At 41.9% G+C, this 19,011-nt stretch overlaps 1 protein-coding gene across 6 annotated transcripts in view; it reads right to left on the reverse strand.

Annotated features, from left to right (window-relative positions):
• Window positions 1-19,011, reverse strand: part of myt1lb (myelin transcription factor 1-like, b) — a 214,197-nt gene that overhangs the window by 88,046 nt on the left and 107,140 nt on the right. For all 6 annotated transcript variants that reach the window (XM_067456212.1, XM_067456211.1, XM_067456214.1 and 3 more), the window contains 2 exons: window positions 3,468-3,859; window positions 88-671 (listed from right to left, as the gene is read on the reverse strand). In XM_067456212.1, coding sequence (XP_067312313.1) covers window positions 88-671; window positions 3,468-3,859 — 976 coding nt within the window. The remainder of the gene's footprint in view (window positions 1-87; window positions 672-3,467; window positions 3,860-19,011) is intronic.

Below are 19,011 nucleotides of genomic sequence, written 5' to 3' on the forward strand. Positions count from 1 at the left end.
AATTGAATTCTAATTTCTAAATTCTGAATGAAAGATCAATTATTTTAATGTATAATCTAATATTTTCAGTTAAGTGAACATTCATACCTGCTGGTTATTGCTGAGCCGCTCGGCTGGCTTGGTCTCGCTTAGCTTGCGTGCCAAGTCAAAGCACTGGTTGCGAAGACACTCCAAACTGCTCAGACAAACTTCCTCGTCACTCTTCTCCCCCATCTGACCATTACTGCTGAGTTTGCCGCAGTTGCCATTGATGCAGTCCGTGTTCTCGCCCCCGTTGTCCTGGTACGGCTTGTCGTGGAGGTTTTCTGAGAGCGTGACACCGTGACCCTGAGCCAGGAGCTTCAGAGAGTCCACAGTCTCCCTCACCACATCGCTGTTCACGTCCAGACTCAGCTCACCTTTCCTTGAGCCCTCCTCATCCTCCTCATCTTCATAGTACTCTTCATCTTCTTCCTCTTCCTCCTCCTCTTCCTCTTCTGCACTGTTCGAGGAGTTGCTGTTCATCTCGGACTCGGTCATGGCCCGGTAAGCAGCATCCTCTGCGATCTTGCCCAGGTTAAGCAGAGATTTGGCCACCAGTTCATCATAGTTCTCATATTCATCGTTATTGTTGTTATCCTTCTCCATGGAGGGGCTTGGTCTGCCTGGACTGCAATTCATATGGTCACTCTCTGTGAAATACAAGCAAATATTTTTATACTATCGTAGCAGTTGAAGGGTTACTTTAGCGATTAGCATATGGCTTTGTATCAGTAGAACCCCTGGAGTATATTCAAATGATCCCCCCCCCCCCCTCATATCCCCCTGAGACGAGAGATTTATGCCTTGTATTTCTGAAAAAATTCCTCCAATGACGCAAATTGATGATATTTGCATCATCGGAGGAAATTTTGGCCAAAGACTACAGACAGCAGAGGGAGCTATTTCCACATGTTTTCAACCCATCCATGGGCGGTGGGATCGCACTCACAGCTCACCTCGCAGCTGCAGGCAGTCATATAAACGGAACGAAGTGGAGCAATGTAAGTGTTTCAACTTCTCAAATTAATTTCTATGAAAGTAAAGCTTCCAAAGGCATAAACTGAAAATGCTCCAGACTGAACACGTGTTGTGAATGTATGCCGCGAGTGCGGACGCGTTTACCTCAGCTCTCATCACGAGAGCTCATTCAGCTCTTTCATCATGGTGAATGTAATCTGACTCCTGCAGCGGTAGTAGCCTGACTTGGTCATACTCAATTCTAGTCAGAATATGAGTCTGATACTGCTGATTATGGGACGCGTTTCAACCGAACCAGGAAAGACATCAATTGGATAGACCTACAACCAATCAGAGCAACGGAGCAACGCAAAACGTTAGTTGTCAAATGTCAACAGAGCTCAACTGCACTGTTTTGCCAAGTCCGCGTTTTTTCCCGCGTGTTTTTTTCCATGTCCACGGGTTGAGGCGACTATTATGTGATATATAGACTCATGAATGCAAATTTTAGTAGGCAACCTTGCGAAAATAACACACATTTTACCCCCCAAATGCCATTTTTTCCCCAGAGATCCAATCTGGACAGAGTTGTCAAGGAAAATATTAATTATTGATACCAAATGTATCAATATTTGAATGAATTTTTTTTTTTTTTTTTAAGTGGTGATAAAAGATATATTAGGTCAACTGTGCAATGTAGGATTGGCTGTTAATGAAGCTGTGCCTATGAAGAGCTAAAAAATCAGTTACTTTTAAGGTTTTAATTGAATGAACATGCTCACGCTGTCGACAACTGTTCGTGTAGTCAGCTCACTAGGTTTTGAGACAAAGCCAATATCTTAGGAAGGAAAACAGCACAGAAAAAACAGAGTTAATGCCAATACATGTGGGCGTTTGATTGTTAATTAGACTAGAAGGCTCTGTCAGGTCTGATTGGAGAATGGGTGGAGGGAGCATGTGTGGCTGGTGAGCTGTCTGGAGTGTCTGAGACACATCTCACGCCTACTCCCTTATTTAGCAGACATTCACAGACCAGCTCTAACAAATACAGAAGCCATTGGTAGGCAACAAGAATGCCATCTTGTGTACTGAGTTAAGTTGGCTTAGCAAACAACCTGACCTGTGGATACTAATTCTCAGAAAATGAAGCTGTTCGTTTCTCCAAGAAGTTTTAACATTTTAAATGTTTGTTTGCGTTGAAGTTTCGTACAATTCAATTTGAGCCTTATGTCCTTTCTATCTGGTAGAAACTGATGGAAGTTTTTGGTTTTCTTACAATCTTTATAAGTATTTAATTATGTTTACACTTATATTATCATTTCTGATATAAATCACAGCCATAGATAGATAGACGGACGGACGGACGGACGGACGGACGGACGGACGGACGGACGGACGGACGGACGGACGGACAGACAGACAGACAGACAGACAGACAGACAGACAGACAGACAGACAGACAGACAGATAGATAGATAGATAGATAGATAGATAGATAGATAGATAGATAGATAGATAGATAGATAGATAGATAGATAGATAGATAGATAGATAGATAGATAGATAGATAGATAGATAGATAGATAGATAACTTTAGCCTCTCGTTGTAAATGTGGCATTTTGCAAAGCATTCCCATCTCTTCTGTTTTTATTAGAGACATCATCAACGATTAGTCGACGTCAAATGGACTCTTATAGTCCACTTCCTGTTATCATGTTATGATAAATATCCATACATATCTTGATGCTCTCTCTTGATGAAGACTGTAACCACACTCAGTGTTTCATAATGTGAGTAACAGTTGATCCAATAGTATTTGCTGTTGAAATGAAATGATGGAAAATATACATTGTCCAAAAATGTTCCTTCAAATTTTTTATAAACTTTTCATTGCTAATATTTGAGGGCATCCGCGCTGCACTTCAGAGCTCACCTTCAGTAGGAACTGAGCACCTCTGTTTGGAGAGGGCTGTTTTTAGCCTGATACTGAGACCGTATTGAAGGTCACCGCAGAATCATCCAACTGCACCTCAAATTACGGTGACCTTCTTCAAAAGATGCCTAACTGCCAAATTACCTCCTCTACCCCTCTGGAGGCTGAAACACTCACTTCACATTCAGGTCTGGTTTTGTTTCGAAGCCCAAAAATAAAACATTCTGATGCCAGATTAACCCTACACTCTCAGAAAAAAACGGTACAGTGGGGCGGTACCCTAAGGTACATAAGTGTCTTTGTACCTACTTACCCCTAAATGGTACACATCAGTACTTTAAGAGTGCAAATTAGTACTTTAAAGGTACATAGTAGTACCTTTTGGGTTTTGTACCTTAGGGTACCGCCCCAGTGACAGCAATGTACCTTCATTTCTGACATAAAGGGATCATATTTGACACACACATTTCTAAGGCCTCCAAATGATCAATGATTTACAGGGTTCAAACCAATCCATATCCAGCGTTTATGGATTTATTTTATTTTTGCCCTCACCTATTTCTTGAATTTGCTCCTCATCCTCTTCATCATCTTCCTCGACCTCATCCTCGTCTTCATCATCCTCCCCATCTCGTTCTACTCCTTCTTCTTCATCTTCCTCCTCCACTACTTCCTCTTCATCCTGCTCTACCTCTTCCTCTTCTCCGTTAATCACTTCTACCTCTTCCTGATCATATTGGTCCTCGTTGTCTGTATATTCCTCTTCTTCTTCCTTTTCCTCTTCCTCCTCCTCTTTTTCATCCATCTCCTCCATTTTGTGTGTTCTGTAGCATTTCTCCATTGACTGCTGGTCTACAACCGTTAGAAAGACCTTCCTCTTGGCCGAGGGCTCCAGGGCATGAGTCTCCAGGGGTTTTCTCTTCTTGGCGACAGGACAGCCATACACACTGGACATGGAGAGATAAGAAAAAGGCAATTAGCAAGCTGGCTCGCGAATTGCCGGGCTTTAGTTCAGCCCAGCACACTCGAGACCGAGGTACATCATTTACGGAGCACAGGCTGAAGGAGTTTTGAATTGAGACAAATATAGCAGGCTGCATGCCAAATCATTTATGGGTTACACAAGTGGAACAATCAATAGACCTTAGTCAGAGCCGACGCCATATTCAGTTTGCAATGAATGACAACAAAACTGTGAGACAGTATATTTAAAGTATACAGTAGCGGCCTTTGCTATGTTTCACTTGAAACAGGAACAGAAGTCGCTCGAAATAGAGCCTCACCCCCTCCATCACACCATACTCCTATATAATCTTGTCTTTTTTATATTTTATTAAATATTACATTTAAATATCCTAACTTGGTCCATCATAATTTTAACCTGCAGTTGTCATGTTTCATAAGGTAAAGCATCTTCTTATACATTTATGATATTTAATTTGAATAAATCAGAAAGGAATAAGCAACAATTCAATATGTGATAAATAATGAAAAAGACATTAAAATGCTGAATAATAATAGTTTATGGATGACCAACCAATTCCTGTCCTGGTAGAACTGCAATATCCCAGGCTATGTGTTAAATCACTAATGCCCTGGTCCCCTTACACACACACACACACACACACACACACACACACACGCACGCACACGCACACGCACCCGCACACACACACACACACACACACACACACACACACACACACACACACACACACACACACACACACACACACACACACACACACACACACACACACACACACACACACACACACACACACACATGTTGGTCTATGTGGTTTACAGGGACTCTCCATAGGCGTAATGGTTTTTATACTGTGCAAACCGCATTTTCTATCCCCTTACACTGCCCCTGCCCCTAAACCTACCCATCACAGGAAAAATTCTGCATTTTTACTTTCTCAAAAAAACATCATTTAGTATGTTTTTAAGGCCATTTGAATTATGAGGACATTTGATATGTCCTCATAAACCACATTTATAGTGTAATACCAGTGTAATACCCATGTAGTTATACAAATTTGTGTCCTCATAAACCACATAAACAGGCTCACACACACACACACACACACACACACACACACACACACACACACACACACACACACACACACACACACACTCACACACACACACACGTTGGTCTATGTGGTTTACAGGGACTCTCCATAGGCGTAATGGTTTTTATACTGTACCAACAGTATTTTCTATCCCCTTACACTGCCCCTGCCCCTAAACCTACCCATCACAGGAAACATTCTGCATTTTTACTTTCTCAAAAAAACTCCTTCTGTGTGATTTATAAGATGTTTTCCTCATGGGGACCTAAAAATGTCCCCACAAGGATAAGGATTTCGGATATTGCCATCTTTGTGGGGACATTTTGTCCCCATAACGTAGGGATTACCAGGCCACACACACGCGTGCGCGCACACACACACGCACACACACACACCTTAGAGCTGTGAGATTAAGAGGTGATTCATTGCATTTTATACCTTCAGCAAATATATTATACAGATCCTTCCGGCAGCAGGAGCAGGTGATTTTATCATCCAATAATCAGTGTATTGATCCAGTGTTCAGACCAGCGGACAGTCCTTTTCATTTGAGCAAGAGAGAGTGTGTAACAACACTTTCCCCTTAACAATTTAGCCTAACAAGCAGCCAGCTAACTTGTTTTTTCATATTTTCAATTTAATTAATATTTAAATATGAACAACATACCAAACATAGTAAATAAATGTATTATTTATTTATTTATTTTTTAAATTAAGGGACTTATCATTTGAATTGCTGTAAAGATATGTGTGATTTGTTGTTAATAAGCTGAATCACTTAAAGCTAGCAGCCTTAAAATGCCATGGTGCTTTGACACACACACACACACACACACACACACACACACACACACACACACACACACACACACACACACACACACACACACACACACACACACACACTAAGCACTATTGTGATACATGTCTAAAATCATATCGCATTACCAATGTCCCATGTCTAATGTTCCATGGCACTTTTTTGCCAATGATAACCACAGTAAATTATTTTATATTCAGTGGTGTCTTCAATTTCATAAAATGTTGATATTGCTTTTATACAACAGTTCAACTTAAAAGTTTGTAAATAAGTAAGGAGAAACCAAGGAAGTCCCTTGTGTCTGGAATTACTTCCTTATGTCACAGATTCTGGATTCTAGCGTGTGTAAAAGATGTGACCGAGCTTCCATTACTTATTTCAAAACATCATGTCACAACTAGAACCGACGGCTGGGGCCAAATGTTGTTGAAGTAACAAGAAAACAGCATGATTGTGTAAAATATTGCATTTATATAACAGCAGTAGTGGACAAGTTACTGAAAATTAGTAATTAGTTACAGTTACTAGTTACTTCTTTTAAAAGTAATTGAATTACTTTACCAATTACTGTATATCAAAAGTAATTAGTTACTAGGGAAAGTAACTTTATGTCTGCTTTTTTAATGTAGCCTAAATATGAACATTACCGAACAGTTAAAAACAATAAACATAATTTTTAGCCCTATTTATTGTTATTAACAGTCGGTCATTGCAGTATTGTCATTGCGGTCGGTGTTTAGTGTTCAGCAGCAGCAGCGAGCGTTCCTTCAGCGCAGCTGGGAGAATTATGGCCTTTTGATACCTGCTTACTTAATTTTTTTTCTCTGACCAGATATCTATCCGACTGTGAAAAGACCAGAAGTATCTGGTTGTTTAAACCACATATGTAAATTTTACTCCTGGCAAATTGTTAAAAAAAAATAAAAGTGTGTGAGCGTGCTATATGTGTTGTAATCAAATATGACGTGCTACTGAAACACACGTCGCCGCAAAAGAGTAAAGAGAGCCAACACGCAAACGTACGCAAGGAAAACTGAAAGTAATTAAGTCTTCGATGCTCAAAAATACAGTAATCATCATTAAAGCTAATGAGACTAAATGCTCTTACCGGTGCTCAGGTCACTGTCGTATATTGCGATCTTTGATCTTGAATAAATGATAAGATGCAGCTCGAATCTTTAGCTTTATCTCATCGATGTGAACTCTGTTAAATGTGCATATAGCGCTGGAAATGAAGATCGGATTTATATTCATTTTGCGGAGAGGTGTAGCCTAAAGTAAGACAACCTGCATGTTTTTATTGTTTTATTTGTTTAGATTGTATAAACCGTTTCGTTTGCGAGCATAACCTCGACTTATCAAAAATTCCCTTTTACTGTGGAGGTGATAATAGACTAAACATTTAAACTAAACGTGTGATGCTCTGTTTTTCACTTTTTTAAATATGTTTTATTATAGACAAGACAAGTCCAGTGTTAATTTAAGAGGCTAAAGAGTTGGGTTAACTCACTGTCGGACACTTAAAAAAATAAAAACTTTAATTTAACAAAAAAAATGCTCCAAACATGTTTCTAAATGAACTTAATAAAGAAACAAAACTAAATATAAATACTTTGACATTAAAAACGAAACTGAATTTTAATGGCTGCAACAATGTGTATTAAGAAGGATACAAAAAACTCACAGATTTGAGCTTCTTGTCTGCAAGCATTCATTTTTTCACAATAGAGAGTAATGCGAGTAACAAACTCAAAGTAGCGGCATTACAGTACGCGTTACTTTGTGGTGCGTGACATGAAGTTAACAAGAAACAAAAAGTTAAAGCGGTGGTCGATTATGATTTGTCGGTTTTAACATTAGTTATTGTGTAATGTGGCTGTTTTAAACAACATCTAAGTTACGATGTTCAAAGCAAAGTGAGGTTTTATTTTATTTTACGGTAAATAATGCTGTGCCTGTTGAATCAGACAGAAAAGGTGCAACACTCTCTCTGGGCTCTCACCAAAACTCCTCCTATAATCTATGATTGTCTTATTTACATTGTGTTTGCACTGTTAGCTATGACACTGTTAATCCGTCCATCAGTGCATCTAAAAAGCCTTTAAAGAGTATCTCACCACCAATTTCACCATGTCTACCTTTACTCTAATCTTTACTACCACAGAAACAGACAGCTCAGGTCCAGTGTCCATCTGTCAGCCGTCCAGCCGATTGGCAGGATCCATCTCCCTAGAATGTGAGTTTATTGGGTTGACCCTTCCAACAGGCCACTATTTCATTTGGGAGACCATGACCGGCAACTCATTCCAGGGCTGACATCAGGCATGGCACCCCCAGCTCTCCAGGGATGACTCCTCCACGCCATGATCAATAGTGCTTGTGACCAAACATCGCAAAAGCACATTAAAACGCCACTCATCCTGTCTGACGGCCTTCCAAATAAATCAGGTGCCGTTCCCCGCAGGCCTGGTGTGAGCGGTCAGACAGACAGCAGGAGACGGAGAGCACTAGTGTTATACCCCATCTGTCTTATCGCATTCATGTCAGTCACACACGGTTTTCAAAGATGCTTTGAACAGACTGAGAACGAAACTGACATAGTTATCATGAATGTTCCAGTAGGATATTCATGATTTCTAACAAATGCGGTCAATGTGGAATAAAACGTAATTTTTCTTAATGGTAAATTGAAAACTGCATTTAAATAGCGCTTTTAACAGACCTATGGCCATCCAAAGCACTTTACATATTGCCTCACATTAACCCATTCGCACACACCGACGGCGGTGTCAGCCATGTAAGGCGCCATCCAGCTCATTGGGAGCAGCTGGGGTTAAGGTGTCTTGCTCATGGACACCTCGACACTTGGTCAGGTGGAACCTGGGATCGAACCATCAACTTTCCAGTGTGTAGCCAACCTACCTGAACCACTGAGCCACTGCCGCCCCAGTCTTAGTACACTGCTGTCAGGAATACTTGGCACTGGCTGGCCAATTCTGGTCAAAAATGTATGATTGGCTGGTTATTATCAAACAATAAGCCTTTCTGTTGCATGGGCAACCTAGTAACCCTGCTTTAGTTTATTTTGCACTCATGGTGGCTAACTGCACGTTCTTCCTCTCATAGTGGTGAGACAGACCACTTAAAAAGTGTTGTGTTATGTGAAGAGTCATTTGAAAGGCATTGCCTCACATGAGATGAGACTGTACTCATAATAGCTTTCTATAAGAAGTGTCTTACGGTAATTATGTATGGTGAGGGTCACTCCTCTCAGAGTATTTCGGCATGTCGTGATCCCATGGTGTTTCACTAAAAGTCTGAGAAAATCCTTTACCGGATCCGGACTATTTTATAACATTTTAAATTGATTCTCGATGGAAACCAACAATTCCTGACTGAAAAATCTATGCTTCAAGATCGACGCATAAGCATTGATTTGTAATTAATGGGTTGTGTTATAATAATGCAATGCGTTTCACATTGCAGCTCCGAGAAATTGCCTTTGCATTTTGCAATTATTTTTTGCATCTTCAGTCCTGACCAACCTAAAGCACAGTCACTAGTGCTCACACTGATGATGAACACATACAGTTTGGAACCAAGTACACTGAAAAAATATTATTAGCATCACTGAATCAACCTAAATGTCATCACGTAGTTTCACTGAATCAAGCTAAATGTGTTCATTTATACTAACAAAACATTTCTACATTCACTAACAAGCACGGGGCGAAGCACTCGCGGTGCTCGTCTGCACAATTCATTCACACAGAGACACAACACATACAGGATTCATATTTACACAGTATATTTGCTGTTTAATATATAAGCGTAGTCACAAACATTAGTCTATATCGTGATTTGATTGAAGTGTACTGACTGGCATTTGATTTGTTCATCCAAAATTTGACAAATTCGGTGACAACTATAAACTTCATTTTTCTAAATGGATTCTGTGATTTTTCTCATCATGGAAATCATTGGGCTATACACTTTATGAGCATTGTACCATTTCATTTGAGAGACAATCGCCATAATATTTTATTTTCTATAATATTTAAAATTTTAAATCTCCATAATATTCTGCTTTAAACTGGTTTAAATCGTACCTCACTAACAGATCAGAGTACATTTCACTTGGAAGTACAAGGTCCCGACAACACAAAGTCACCTGCGGGGTCCCTCAGGGGTCAGTCCTTGGCCCCATTCTCTTCATCATTTACATTATCCCCCTCGGCCATGTCATCAGCCGCTATGGAGTCTCATTTCACTGCTATGCCGATGACACACAACTGTACATGAAATTAGAAACACACACCTTTTTGCAATTCCAATTTCCCCAACATCATCTACGTCTTCAACACTCACTGCCTGTCTGGAGGAGATAAGGGTGTGGATGAAGCACAACGTCCTCCAGTTAAACAGCTCTAAAACTGAGGCAATTCTTGTTGGCACACCACATCAAACACAGTCTTCCTCCATAAGTGGTAGAACTATCTCTGGTCAGGACATTCCCCTCTCCACAAATGTCACCAATCTTGGTGTAAGATTTGACCCACAAAACCTCTGCAAGACATCTTTCTACTATCTCAGAAATATTGCTAAACTCCGTCCAACACTAACCTTAGCAGATGCTGAAAAACTGGTCCACGCCTTTGTCTCCTCCAGACTGGATTACTGTAATGCCCTTCTCATCGGGATCCCTAACAAAAGCTTGCAGAGACTGCAGTGTGTTCAGAATAGTGCAGCAAGGATCCTGTTGAGAGTTTGAAAATTCGATCACATCACTCCCACTCTTCATTCACTTCACTGGCTTCCTGTTTCTGCCAGGATTGAATATAAGGCCTCCCTTCTAACCCATCAGTGCATCTATGGAAATGCCCCCTCCTATCTGAAAGAACTACTCACACCTTCAACTACAGCTCGATCACTTCGTTGAACAAACTCAAACCTCCTTCATCTTCCCAAGACTAAGCTCAGCTCTATGGGTGATCGGGCTTTCTGTTCTGCCGCTCCTCGGATTTTGATTGCCCGACCTGACCATCTGAGGGCACCTCAAGCTCTTGAGACTTTTAAAAAAAGGACTTAAACATTTCTTTTTGGGAGATCTTATGTCTTTTAGCTATTACATCTATTTGTATATTCCAATTTTTAAATGATCTTAACTGTAGCACTTTGAGATTTGTTCCAAATGTAAAGTGCAATACAAATAAATTGTATTATTATTATAATACTGCTGCGTTCAGGTTTTTGAGCCCGTAAGTTCCGACTTCACACACACTTAGCGTTCGAGTAGAATGGATAAACCCCGCCTGGTCTGCCGACGATTTGATTTCGCTCTGCAGCTCAGTCTGGAAACCTGTACATTTTTACTGCTTCTGATACACTTTTGTGGGAACCAATCACAAACTGGCTTATCCACCTTGCAGGCTATCGGCGGGTTTAACACGATGACGATAGAGAAGCGATGGGTCGTTGCCCGTTGATCACGCCTCTTGTGGTCTAATTGGTTGAAGGACTGTCCAATTGCGTACAGAGTTATTCAAATAATGCCCGTTGATCACGCCTCTTGTGCAGTGGAAATACTAGTGATGGCCAGACAAGCGTCCCAGGCAAAGTCACGCCAAACTGCCTGAGCACCAGGAAATGTGGGAGCTAGAAATAAACAAAGCACGGTGGACCGTATGGGGCTTATGCTCATTTACAATCATTTCTATCGCCAAAGGTGCTTACTTTGCTTTTTTGAAGGAAACGGAGGATTAAAAAAAAAGGCTCATAAGGAAAGAGAAGCTGTTATGGCTCTGGAATCACGTGGTGTGGCACACATCCACAAAATATTCTCATACTGAACAACTTTGACTCTGGAACCATTGCTGTCAATCAAATCATTAATGAAATATTTGCAATTATGTTAAAAACCTACTTTTACGAGCTACTCCCTGTTTTTTCTTTCCCAATCGGAACCAAACCAATCTAGGACAATTCTCTGGACTCTCTAGATAAATATTCACTCATTGAAAAAAAGTTTAACTTTTCCATTCGGATGGCTTATAACAGGGTCATTTCAGAAAAGAGGCGTGGCAAAATACACTCAAAAGCCTATAAATCCTAAGGGAAAACTCAAAACTTCAAGAAAATTCTTGGATATATATGGCATAACATGCTGATGAAGCATGCAAAGTTATATGGAGATTGGACTATAGGTGGCACTATAACTGTTAAAAAGCTTTTTAAAAAACTTGCATTTACTATGGTAAATTTTCTATATTGGCTTTAAATGAACTTTTCCATCTATTATTTCAGTGGTTAAAATCTTGCTTAATAAAACGTAATGTCTTTTGATGCTTGTGTGCTTAAAGGCCTTAATTGCTTGAACTCCGCTAAATGCTGCTTGCAGCTTCAATTGGAAATGTATTTGGTATTCATTTATTCTTGCACTCAATGGACTGAAAAATAGCAAACGCTAGAAAAGCTGCTGAAATTGGATAACATCTGCCGATAAATAACATTAGAGCAATACGATAATTCACCATGACGTCACAACAGTAATAGACGTTCTTCCGGGTGGCAAAAGCCGAAGCGTTCCTATGGCAACGCTAGTAAATTGCTTGGAATTCAGACATAGTTAAAATGATTATTGAGGGATTGATTAACTAATTCAGGAGATAACGATACATTAAATGCCTAACCTTTGTCTAGTAGATGTAGCGCTAGTCTACTACCATCATTTTTAATTGAGCCTCATCCTACCATTGAGTAGTTATTTTAGTGACTGTTGCTGTTTGACTTACAATATGTTAGGCTCTAATAGTTGGTCTATTTCTCTGTTATCTAACTAAAAAGGCTATGATCGTTTTCTGTTGCTCGGAGTCAGATCGGATGACACCAACGTGAGCTTGTGACGGTGAAAAGGATAGACTAGCGCTACTCCGCTAACGTTAGACACTCACTCAAACTAAACTTGTGATGATGATGATGAAAGAAACCAATGTGGTACACACATCAATCATCAATCAGTAGTAGCCTACAACAATGCTTTGCGTTTCCTATTTCTTCCATTGACATTCAATCAGTAGCCTACATGACACTAGAAGTTCTGTCTCTTCCTACTTTTACTTCAGGCAGTGACTGGCAATATGTTTGATCTTCCAAAAGAGAAAGTTTACTAATATTAGTCTCAAATTTTCCCAGCTAAAGATAATTATGCTCTGCGATGATTTTGTAGATGGAGAGTTTTAAGAATACTTCTCTGTAGGACTGTAACGCCACGCCAGCAGAGGGAGCCCTCTCCCGAGTACTGACTTTGTGCCGCTCCCTCTGCTTCATTGGTTACTTCCTGTTTGGTGGACATTTAAGCATGGCCATGCCATCATTCCTGTGCGAAGTATTGCCAGTTAACCTGCCTTACCGAGCGTTTCCTTCTATATTGTTTTGCTATCTTGTTATTGACCATTGCCTGTTTATTCTGTTTCTGCCTTTTGGACTTCCCTTTGTATAGTTGCTTGGATTGGACTGCCTTATTGTGTTTGAACCTCTGCCTGCCTCACGTTTATGTCCATTGCCTGTCGATTTGGAATTGTTTGCTCTAGCCTGTAAATAAAAACTGCATATGGATTCTATCGCCGCCTCAGCGTCCTTACATAATACTTCGCCCTCGATGAATCCAGCAGAAGTTGCCAAGTTACAGGCCGCACTCGCCTATCAAGGCGATATGCTCAAACAGTACAGAGACCAACTGGCTAAGGCTCAAGCGGCTAATGAATATCTTACTCAACACCTACAATCGCTACCACCGCCAACGCCTCGGAAGGTAAGCCTTGCTTTACCAGATAAATTCGATGGTACAGCGGAGCAATGTAAAGGATTTCTCCGGCAAGTTGAAATCTATTTCATGCATCAAGGATGTGATTTTGAGTCTGATGAGAAGAAGTGTGCATTTCTCATGTCTTTGCTCACTGGTAAAGCGATCGAGTGGGCCGCGGCAGTCTGGGAATCTGACCGTGTGTTTCAAACATCTTACCCGTATTTTGTGAAACAACTTAAAGAGGTGTTTGAGTATCCAGCAGGTGGAAAAGATATTTCTACCCGTCTCATGCAACTGATCCAGGGCCGTAGGACAGCCGCTGATTACGCCATAGAGTTCAGAACGCTCGCTGCACAGAGTGGCTGGAATGACGTTTCACTCAAGGCCATGTTTCAACGCAGTCTGAACTTACAGCTACAGACAGAGCTTGCTTGCAAGGGTGAGGATCTCTCTTTCTCAAACTATATTACACTAGCTATCAAGATTGACAATCTCATGCGTAGCAACCTTGCTCAAATCAAGTCAACCCCTGTGAGAAACATGCCTATCCAGCCAGTAACGCAGATTTCCAGCTCCAACCAATCTAATGACCATGCCAGTCCTGAACCCATGCAACTAGGAGTCACCAGGCTATCTGATGAAGAGAAATCACGACGGCTAGTCCACAACCTGTGTTTCTACTGTGGAGAGGCAGGCCATCGCAATTCTGTTTGCCCACTCAAAGCCCGGAGGAACACCATTACAAACAGCCGGGTGAGTGTTGACAGTCTTTCACTGACTAATATCAAGTCTCCCACTACCACAGTAAAGATTTCTACTGAAAATGACTCTTTTGAATTCGCAGCGCTGATTGACTCCGGTTCAGCATTAAATTTGATTCATCAAGACCTCATCAAAACATTCAATATCCCCACGCAACCCTGCAATCCTCCGATCATGGTTAATGCCGTCAACAACAAACCCATCGGAGACGGTATCAGTCAACAAACTCTGCCCATGCAACTTCAAGTAGGGCTGTTTCATCAGGAAACCATCACATTCTACGTAATAAACTCTCCACGTCATGAAATCATCCTCGGATACCCCTGGCTATCTGTTCACGACCCAGTCATCTCTTGGCTTCATGGTGAGATCACGCAATGGTCACAGTTCTGTTTTTCTCACTGTCTAAACCACAGCATTACCAAACCATGTCTAACCACCAGTATAGAAAGCCCTGAGTCAAAACCAGTCGCCATTCCGTTATGCTACCAGGAACTACAGGAGGTCTTCAGTAAAGCCAAAGCCACGCTGCTACCACCTCATCGTCCTGGGGATTGTACCATCGACCTCTTACCAAACGCCATGCCCCCCAAAAGTAAGATTTATCCTCTTTCACGTCCTGAGAGCCGAGCTATGGAAGAGTACATCGAAGAAGCCCTAAGTTCAGGGTTCATTCGTCCATCTACATCACCAGCAGCGGCCGGTTTCTTCTTCGTGGAGAAAAAAGATGGAGGGCTTCGTCCATGTATTGATTACAGAGGGTTGAATCAAATCACAGTTAAATTCCGTTATCCACTACCGTTAGTACCTGCAGCACTTGAACAGCTCCGAGAGGCCAAGATTTACACCAAGTTAGATCTCAGAAGTGCTTATAACCTCATCAGAATTAAAGAAGGTGACGAGTGGAAAACTGCCTTCCTGACCACTAGGGGGCACTATGAGTACCAGGTCATGCCGTATGGGTTGTCCAATGCACCTGCCGTCTTCCAGTCGTTTATCAATGAAATCTTCAGAGACATCCTGAACAAGTACGTAGTCGCTTACATTGATGACATCCTGATTTACTCCAAGTCAGAGGAGGAGCACAAGCGTCATGTCAGAATGGTACTCACCAGACTACTAGAAAACCAACTCTACGTAAAAGCCGAGAAATGTGAATTTCATGTACAACGTACCTCATTCCTAGGATACAACATCAGCTATCAAGGTGTGGAAATGGATAACTCCAAGATCACAGCGGTTATGGAATGGCCACAACCCAACACAGTTAAGGAACTTCAACGCTTCCTGGGTTTTGCCAACTTTTACAGACGTTTCATCCGCAATTACAGCACGACGGCCGCACCACTGACATCATTGCTCAAAGGTAAACCATCAAGACTAAAATGGACTGATCAAGCCTCTCAAGCATTCACTAATCTAAAGAACAGCTTCACTACAGCACCCATCCTGAAACATCCAGACCCTAACCTACCATTCATTGTGGAGGTAGATGCTTCTGACTGTGGGATAGGTGCAGTGCTCTCGCAACGCCATGGACAACCAGGCAAGCTGTTTCCCTGTGCATATTTTTCTAGGAAGCTCACCGATGCAGAGTGCAATTATGATGTCGGCAACAAGGAGCTTCTAGCCATGAAAGCGGCCATTGAAGAATGGAGACATTGGCTGGAGGGTTCCATTCACCCCTTCCAGGTCATTACGGATCACAAGAACCTAGAGTATATCAAAAGTGCAAAAAGACTAAATCCCCGCCAAGCACGATGGTCACTCTTCTTCACAAGGTTCCAGTTCACCGTAACCTACCGTCCGGGTAGCAAGAACAGCAAGGCAGATGCATTATCCAGAAGGCATGATCACCCACAAGCAGAATTCAGACCAGGATCAGTCCTCCCACCATCTATCATCATTGCACCAGTTACATGGGATTTGATGGAAAACATTCAGCGAGAACAACAGAACGAGCACATACCACCAGGTTGCCCGCCAAACAAGCACTATGTTCCATCAAATCTCCGAATTCAAGTCATGCAATGGGTCCACACATCACTTTGCTCTGGGCATCCAGGTATTTCGAGAACCCTTCACCTCACACAGAACTCATTTTGGTGGCCGTCCATGGTCAAGGACGTAGCTAATTACGTCAAATCCTGTTCAGTCTGCGCACAATCTAAAACCCCCAAGGAACTGCCGTCTGGTTTGTTACAGCCCCTGCCTATACCTCAAAGGCCTTGGTCACACCTTTCAATAGACTTTGTCACTGATCTTCCCCTATCGAATGGATTCACAACCATCCTGGTAATTATTGACCGGTTCTCTAAAGCCTGCCGGCTCATCCCATTGAAAGGTCTCCCCACAGCCATGGAAACAGCCCAAGCAATGTTTCATCATGTCTTTCGAGTCTATGGTATACCTGAAGATATCGTGTCTGACAGAGGGACACAGTTCACATCACAGGTATGGAAGGCCTTCTGTAAACAACTGGACATCAATGTTAGTTTGACTTCAGGTTACCACCCTCAATCTAATGGACAAGTTGAAAGACTGAACCAAGAAATTGGCAGATATCTCAGGTCGTACTGTGGTCGTGAACAGCATCATTGGTCCGAGTTTTTACCATGGACAGAGTATGCGCAAAACTCGCTAAGGCATTCATCTACAGGACTCACTCCTTTTCAATGCGTGCTAGGATACCAACCCCCAATGTTCCCGTGGTCAGGTGAACCATCTCTAGTACCAGCAGTGGATGACTGGATTCAACGTAGTGAGAGGGTGTGGGACAGTGCTCATGTGCGTCTGCAAAGAGCGGTCAGGAACCAGGAAATCCAGGCCAATAGACGGCGACGCCCACATCCTCCCTACCAACCTGGACAACGGGTCTGGCTATCCACACGGGACCTCAAGTTACGACTGCCCAGCAGGAAGCTGAGCCCAAGGTATGTAGGCCCATTTAAAATCTTGAGACAGATAAATGAGGTCACTTATCAGTTGGAGCTTCCTGCTAACTATCGTGTCTCTCCATCCTTCCATGTTTCCCTCCTCAAACCGGTCCACCCGGATGCTGACCCCAACGTCGAGAACCGGGAGCCACCTCCACCGCTGGACATTGATGGAACTCCGGCGTATGCGGTAAAGGAGTTGTTGGACTCTAGACGGAGAGGGGGTCAGCTCCAATACTTGGTGGATTGGGAGGGATACGGACCTGAGGAGAGATCATGGGTAGCCGCTCCCGACATCCTGGATCCATCGCTAATCAAAGAATTTCACCGAGCCAGACCCGACCGTCCAGCACCGCGACCACGGGGACGTCCTCGTAGAGCGCCAGGAGTCGCTCCTAGGGGGGGGGATTCTGTAACGCCACGCCAGCAGAGGGAGCCCTCTCCCGAGTACTGACTTTGTGCCGCTCCCTCTGCTTCATTGGTTACTTCCTGTTTGGTGGACATTTAAGCATGGCCATGCCATCATTCCTGTGCGAAGTATTGCCAGTTAACCTGCCTTACCGAGCGTTTCCTTCTATATTGTTTTGCTATCTTGTTATTGACCATTGCCTGTTTATTCTGTTTCTGCCTTTTGGACTTCCCTTTGTATAGTTGCTTGGATTGGACTGCCTTATTGTGTTTGAACCTCTGCCTGCCTCACGTTTATGTCCATTGCCTGTCGATTTGGAATTGTTTGCTCTAGCCTGTAAATAAAAACTGCATATGGATTCTAACGCCGCCTCAGCGTCCTTACAAGGACTACTTTTGACGACCTCCACTTGCTTTAACCTCCTTACCCACAGGTTCCTCTGGATATATTTACTTCTTTCTGAATGAAATGGATAAAATCCTACACCTTTTGCTGTATATCTGACAGCGCAACCCCAAACACAACACGTTTTCATCATAGTTTCAACTTTAATCAACAACAATGTTTTTAATAACTGTTTACATCTTGTAAACTGTAGCCGTCTGGATCTCTTCAGTTGGTCAGTTGAAGGAGGGGCTGCCGTTGTTGTTTCGCGATCTATGTGATGTCAGAACTCATAACCGGGAGTGCATCGATCTAATATGAGTTCACGGGTGGGAAGTAACAGGTTTGACTGCTGTTCCACTGCAATTTTTACGGGAAGAAGGTGGGAAAAACACGGTTTACGGGTTTACGAGTTTACACACAGAAAAAGGTCTCCAAGGCAACCCGTTAAAACAAAGGTTTGGTTAGGCCTTTAATACTCTTGAGCAGTATAATGTGTGTTTTATTGTCATCATTTAAACAGTAAACCTCTGTTGTGTAGCACTTTGAATGTACACAAATTAAAGGGTTTATTTCATTTTCATTGGAATTAAAGATAAATCTCTTATGCCTTTATTGGGTTACCAGAAAATAATTAAATACATAAAGCAAATAACTATATTTTTGGTCAAACCTTTAATAAATTGCTGTTAAATTGAACAAGTTTCATGATTTTGAATTAATTCGACATGCTTTTGGATTAATAAAATGTAATATAACCATCAAAAAAAGAAAAGATTTGTGAATTTATTTACTTTATTTGGAAACAAATAAAACATTCATTGGGCCCTACAGTTGAAAATATTATGTATCCGAAGTTATAATTAAACACTAAGCATTGTTGGCAAGTTGCAATTTTGA

The sequence above is a fragment of the Pseudorasbora parva genome, chromosome 10 (genome assembly GCF_024679245.1).
Source record: "Pseudorasbora parva isolate DD20220531a chromosome 10, ASM2467924v1, whole genome shotgun sequence".
In the NCBI taxonomy this organism is placed as follows: domain Eukaryota; kingdom Metazoa; phylum Chordata; class Actinopteri; order Cypriniformes; family Gobionidae; genus Pseudorasbora; species Pseudorasbora parva.